The sequence below is a fragment of the Tursiops truncatus genome, chromosome 12 (assembly GCF_011762595.2).
Source record: "Tursiops truncatus isolate mTurTru1 chromosome 12, mTurTru1.mat.Y, whole genome shotgun sequence".
NCBI classification, from domain to species: domain Eukaryota; kingdom Metazoa; phylum Chordata; class Mammalia; order Artiodactyla; family Delphinidae; genus Tursiops; species Tursiops truncatus.
Window position 1 is genome coordinate 21,779,921 of NC_047045.1, and position 6,875 is coordinate 21,786,795.

General features: G+C 43.3%; 1 protein-coding gene across 1 annotated transcript; it reads right to left on the reverse strand.

The window, feature by feature from the left end:
- Positions 1-346: 346 nt before the first annotated feature.
- CNR1 (cannabinoid receptor 1) lies at positions 347-5,880 on the reverse strand. The gene has a single exon (XM_033867552.2). It carries the CDS (start codon positions 5,855-5,857, stop codon positions 4,439-4,441), a length of 1,419 nt encoding a protein of 472 aa, XP_033723443.1. The 5' UTR covers positions 5,858-5,880; the 3' UTR covers positions 347-4,438.
- Positions 5,881-6,875: the final 995 nt, after the last annotated feature.

The window sequence follows — 6,875 nt, forward strand, 5'->3', positions numbered from 1 at the left end:
TTCTTTAAATTTATATATTTTACTGTCTGCTATGTTCCAACTTAATTTATACATTGAGAATAGTACATTTGCTTTAATTTACTTCAAAATCATTAAATGCTTTAATTAAATAATGACATAAAAGGTATGGCAGGCTTTTGTCCTTTATTATGTAAATGATGGTTTTTTGCATGTTTTTCCTATGTTAAAAATTAATATATTAATCCAGTCTATACCCATTTCTCAAATAAAGTCTTCATTGCTTTTGGGGAACAAATCAATCTTTTAGAATTTAAACCCCAAGTGTTTTAACAGCAGACTGTGAAATAAGGCAGAATTCAAAAACACTGTATGTTCTTTGTGATAATCTAGAATTTTTATTTGATTCCAGGTAACTTCGGACAATAGACATGATGGGATGTTTTCTCTTTGAATAAATAACAATTTAACTACATCATTGAACTAAAATATAGCGTGGGCTTAATACATTGTAAATATTACATTAGTACTACTTCACTATAGTAATCTAATGACTGAAGCTACATTGAATAACAATCTTACTAGTACTTGTGTACAAAGTTTTATTACTAACAAAGATATTGCAGCGGTTGCAAGGATGTCACCAGCTCAACAAACATCTAACAATACAATATTCTTCTAAGAGGAAAAGTAATCATGTTTGATTTACAGACAATAAAGAGCTTTGTTTTCCACTTGAAACATTGGAAATAAGAATCCAGATCATCTGGTATCTTAATTCATATTATTACAAGGAAAGGTTTCCTTTCTTGAGCACTCTGGATCCTCAGCAGGCCTGGTACACTAAGTTTACGTGAAGATAGCTTTTAGGATGCCACGGCAATGTAAGGAAACTCTCCTATCTGAAAATTACTGATTTGTAGGCTACTGCTTAAACATCTGACTTTTTAAAAACCTATTTACATACATTCAGCCCAAACCAGTAGATAAAATGTTTTGTCTATATTACAATAGGCATTGTTAACATTTCATCAGAAGGCCAGTGCAAGACAATTGTTAATAGCCGTTGCCCAGCATTTAGGAGATTTTAAAATATCATACAAATATACAGTTAGAACACGAGACATCTAATTTTGCTCATGATATTGGTGGTCTCTTTTACAGACATGGGATGGCAGAAATCGATCAAGAGGACAGTAACTAGAATGCCACTCATCAAGGGCCAAAATTCTCATCTGGAGGTTGGGCTTGTCTCCTGCAGTGTGGGTTTAGACGGCCAAAATTCCATGACACTTAATGCCACATAGACCTGACTCAAAGTGACGGGAGGCTTGGGGATCATCTCAAGTGTAGGCATATGTCTGTAGCTTCTTCCAGATCTGTGTTTCTTTTACATTTATTTCATACGGAGTGGAAAATTAGGGGTTCTTGGAGACAGCCCTTCTTTTCTAAAGAAAACTGTTAGTCTGGGATTGAAAGGCTCATCATTACTCTGAAGAAATTGAGCAGGTTGGCATTTGGCCCTATCTAAAGACATATAGGATGGTGAAATGCAAGATCAGGACACATATGTCAGCCTCAGAGGAGAGCAGATAACTCTGCAGGTAGACCTTATAAAGCTTACTGCAATCTAAATTATATGTCAATCAGTGGGTCTCATTAAGGGACTAATTAATGAATGACACTATTGAATAATAATGCTAATGAGTATATTCATTGGGGAGAACATTTGAGTCACTTGGGTTAGGAAATGATATTAAAAGTATCAGAGTGAATCAAACTCATTTAAATGTTTTAAAATGAAGGTGGTGTAACACATACATGATGATATTTCACAGATATTTCTTAGAATATCAATAAGCACCAAGTTTAGTGCTGTCAGCCCCGTTGTCCCTTAATTTATTATATATGACTGAGATCTTATAAGCACAACACACTATAAAATCTACATTGCATACACACAAATACAGTTTCAAAAATGAATCCTGGAATTTTTCTACCAATAACAAGAATTTCCTCTTCACCAGGTCTTCATAGCTGTGAGAAGAGCGTTGGTATTGCCTAGTGAGCTCTGAGATGTGTGGATTAATCTTCAGGGTAATTTAGAACAAAAGAGTGGCAATTCTTCAATGGAAACTAGACCCTGGTGAGTTTTTTCATAAATAATCTTTTCTTCTTCTAAAGAGATCTTATTAATCCTCTAGCACACTGAGCATATCATCTGCATATCACAGAGAGGTAAAGTGAGGGAACCAGCAGGCAGGTTCGAGCCGTACAGACAATTAAAGGCATCTCAGCTTGGCCCACAAGCCACATTCAGCCTTACACTGCAAGAAAGGACATTGTTCCATCAGGCTGCTTGGGTACCACATAGCTAGCAATCACCAGATAAATGCTAGCTCTCTGCTTTACATCAGGCTATGCAGGCCTCCTGGCCCTGCAAAAGCCATGCTTTATCTGTTTAGGGAGAAGATAGTTTGTAAGTAAAATCTGTCAGAGTCAGGTGGCTTCTTAAGCATTATCAGTGCTTACTGGGAAAGGGCCTAATTCAGAGCACCCGTGGCACCATTAAGGAGTATGAAACGGGGCGTAAGAAGAAAGCAAGCCATGCTCATATTTATGCTTTAGCACCTCTTGTTAATCAGGAACAGAGGAGAGGCCTGTTCTTTAAAGAGCCCAAACCTACACAGACAAAGCTGGGCGCTGGGCTGTCACCAAGGGCATCTGCACGAAGCGCAGAAGCAGCCGTAGGACATCCAGGCCTCAATCACGAGTGTGTCAGGTCCTCACTGCCCTCTTCTGTCTCACCCACCGTCTGATAGGTCTTCTTACCACATAAGCCGGATCTGGTAGTCCCACTGCAGTGAGCAAAGTATAGTGCTACTTAAACTGGGATCACGCTGCCTACACACACAACTAAAATATGTTACCACTGGGGGGTTTTATTTCAGAGCTACTTCCCTTATAATGACTTACATCTCCGTGGACTTGATCAATATTAGGTGCTCAGAAACCAAAACACTCCCATTTCCCGACATGAACACTGTAAACACAGACCTTGACCTGAAGGCTCATTATAGATGACTCCTTGCTAAACGCTGGTCTTGTGAAATACCTAAAGGTCAGTTTAGTACTACTTGACCCAATTTCAAAGGGAGAGGGTTCTGAAGGCTTATGGTCAGTATTTTTATCAACTAGATTTCCGGAAGAACTCAATTTTAGAAACTGAATTCATGTGCAAGAGTGCAGCAAGGGGAACAGCTTACACGTGGTCACAGTTTTCTCACTTTAGGACATTACTAGAACAGTTACAGGATAGAAACACACACACACACACACACACATACACACACACACATTTATATTCACACTCACACACAGTATAATTTTACTGATCCAGACACTACTTCTTTTCAATTAAGAAAAAATGAAGACTGTTGTTTGGCCACCCAGGCATGAAATCTACTTAAACCTGGAATATAAGGATGCAATACTCTTCAAGAAAACAGCAATTGCACAGTGATAACAACATACATTAAGATTGACACATGCTGTCTTAAGAGGTCCAGTAAGAGCTAAAGTCTAAAGAAAGTCGGAGGTGTCAGCCAAAGTCAACATGCAGTCTCTCTTCTGTTCTGATTGTAATCCATCACCCAACAGAACAGCTATAGTCCAGAAGATAACACAAGTCCTCGTATGAAAATGCTGGACTAAGAAATTTTTAAGTGTCAACGAATTCTGCTCAAGACTTTGGACAGTCTTCAAATTCTTCTTGTTGGATTAACAGAAAAATAAACCTTTATGGTTATTTCAATGTCAAATTTAAATAGAGATATTTGAAAAAAATATTAAGGTTTCTAAAGTTACATCATGGGCAGTAATGTTTTAAAAAGTGGTCTCATTGGCATATATCCACTGCTTATGTGCCATTGTTCTTGTAGAAGCCCACCTTGCAGTTTTGCTGGACTAGACAAATATAAATAACACATGGTAAACACTGATACACATCTCACAGGACACACTACATTTTACAAAATAGCTTTACTTTAGTACTATAACTGTTGTAAAAATGGACATCTCTGATTACTTCCGGACAAGTACATTTCACATTATAATGAAAGTTGTGATTACAAAGGCATTACTCATTTGATGGCCTTTTTCTATGGGTATTTGGGCTTCCAATTGTGTAGCCAAAGGTTCTCTCCTATTTCATTGAGACTTTGAAGGACCTTCCCGTCCCTTAAACAACAGCCTTTCTTCACCGTAAACCCCCGGAGAACTGAGTTTGAGGACCTACACTATGGAAACGTTAGAGAACTGAAAACTGATCACGGTGACAATCACCTTTTCACTGAGCGCGGTCAACTTAAAAAAATATAACCGATGAGACGACAGACTCTTCTGGGTTTTTGAGCTTTTAAAAAAAAGAGAGAGAGAGAGAGAGAATTTCTTTTCCTGTGCTGCCAGGGACGCGTCTGGCTCACAGAGCCTCGGCAGACGTGTCCGTGGACACAGACATGGTCACCTTGGCGATCTTGACCGTGCTCTTGATGCAGCTCTCCGCGGCCCTGTGGACGCTGGCTGCATTGTTGGCGTGTTTGTGCAGGCAGTCCGAGTCCCCCATGCTGTTATCGAGAGGCTGCGCGGTGCCTTCGCACGAGGGGAACATGCTCCGGAACGCATGTCTCAGGTCCTTGCTCCGCAGAGCGTAGATGATGGGGTTCACGGTGGAATTCAGCAGACAGAGCATGCTGCAGAAGGCAAACACTGTCTTAATGAGCTTGTTCATCTTCCCAAAGACGTCGTACACCATGATTGCGAGCAGGGGGCCCCAGCAGATGATCAAAACCACCAGAATCAGGACCAGGGTCTTGGCCAGCCTGATGTCCATGCGGGCTTGGTCCGGCCGGGTCACCTGCACCTTGCCGTCCTCGGACGTGTGGATGATGATGCTCTTCTGGGTACCGCGCTGGATCATGCGGACGGCGTGGCTGTGCGCCTTCCAGAGAATGTACATGTAGGCGTACACGATGAAGAGCAGCAGCACGCTGGTGACCCCAATCCAGAACATCAGGTAGGTCTCGTCGATGAGAGGGAAAATGTCTGAGCACACGGATTGCAGTTTCTTGCAGTTCCAGCCCAGGAGAGGCAGCACGGCGATCACAATCGCGATGGTCCACATCAGGCAAAACGCCACCACGGCCTTGGGCCGGGTGACGATCCTCTTATAGGCCAGGGGTCTGTGAATAGATATGTACCTGTCGATGGCCGTGAGGAACAGGCTGCCGACGGAGGCCGTGAATGAGGCTGTGACCCCACCCAGTTTGAACAGAAACACGTTGGGGCTGTCTTTGCGGTGGAACACGTGGAAGTCGACGAAGCTGTAGACGAAGATGACGCTCCCCAGGAGGTCTGCCACGGCCAGGCTGCCGATGAAGTGGTAAGAAGGCCGGCAGCGGAGGCTGCGGGAGTGGAGGATGACGCAGAGCACCAGCAGGTTCTCCAGGACCGTGAAGGTGCCCAGCGTGAGGGACAGCACGGCGATGGCTAGCTGCTGGCTGGGGTTCAGAATCATGAAGCACTCCATGTCCATAAAGTTCTCCCCACACTGAATGTTCTCGTCGTTCTCCTTGTAGGAGGACAGAGACTTGTTGTAAAACTCGGTGAGGTTCACCTGGTCTGCTGGGACTAACTGGGGGTGCTCTCCCGCAGTCATCTTTTCTTGGAAGGGACTTCCCCTGAAGGAAGTTAAAGGAAATTTCTGCGGGAAGTAACCTAATTTGGATGCCATGTCGCCTTTGATGTCTTCGTACTGAATGTCATTGGCACCCACGTAGAGGAGGTCTGTGGTGATCGTTCGGAAGGTGGTATCTGCAAGGCCATCGAGGATGGACTTCATCCCCTCTGTCTTCTATTAGGCCACACTCACAGTGACGGAGAAAGAGCCCCGCAGCAGGAAACCCTGATGGGAGGGAAAACAGATAAGCTGAATGGGGAGAGAACAGGGAGAATGAAAACACACGAACAACTCGCCCCCCGCCCCCCAAAAGAACGATGGTAAACATCCCAAATATGTCCCCTTGTGTTATTTCATTCCTGTCTCTGAACATAGGTAAAATCCTTGTCCGATTCTGTCAACAAAATGTGTCGATCTTTCAGTTAAAGAAAAGCTTCCCAGGGCATTCCCTGGTGGTCCAGTGGTGAGGACTCCACACTTTCATTACCGAGGGCGTGGGTTCAGATCCCTGGTCACGGAACTAAGATTCTGCAAGCCACACAGAGCAGCGAAAAAATAAATAAATAAAATAAAGCCACGCATTTGATCAATGTACAGAAAAATATACCATAATAAAAATAAAAACGCAATTAAGATTTAAAAAGGAAGGAAAAAAACAAGAAAGGCTGTCAAAAGTTGGTGAGGTAGGGCACACACCCAACACATCCATTTCTTTCATTATTTAAGCTCTCTGGACTTGAGTCGCTGTGTGAGGCCCGCGTGGACCTCCAGGGTCTGGTGGTCAAGCGAAAGCAATGTGTCTTGGGTGTGGCTGTGTTAGGGAGTGTCTGCCACCTGGCTTCTACTATCTCACACACACACACACACACACACACACACACACACACACAAACACACACAGAGTCCTGATGCTGGTGGGGAAAGCAACCACATGTCACACAATCTCTGCTCTTAAAGACTTTACTGCCTTGTCACATGCCTTGTCACACAGGTAAGACTGAGCATATAAGACAACCAAAGAACAACAGAGCGTGGAGTCAAGGACTGAGTCGTGTGGCCTGTGTGTTCAGTGTAAAGGCGGAGGAGGACATTGCTGGGAACTGTAGGAAGCAAGTGGCCTTAATGGGAAGATCCAGGTTCTAGCCCTGACTCCATCGGGCAAGTTTCCTCACCCAGAGAA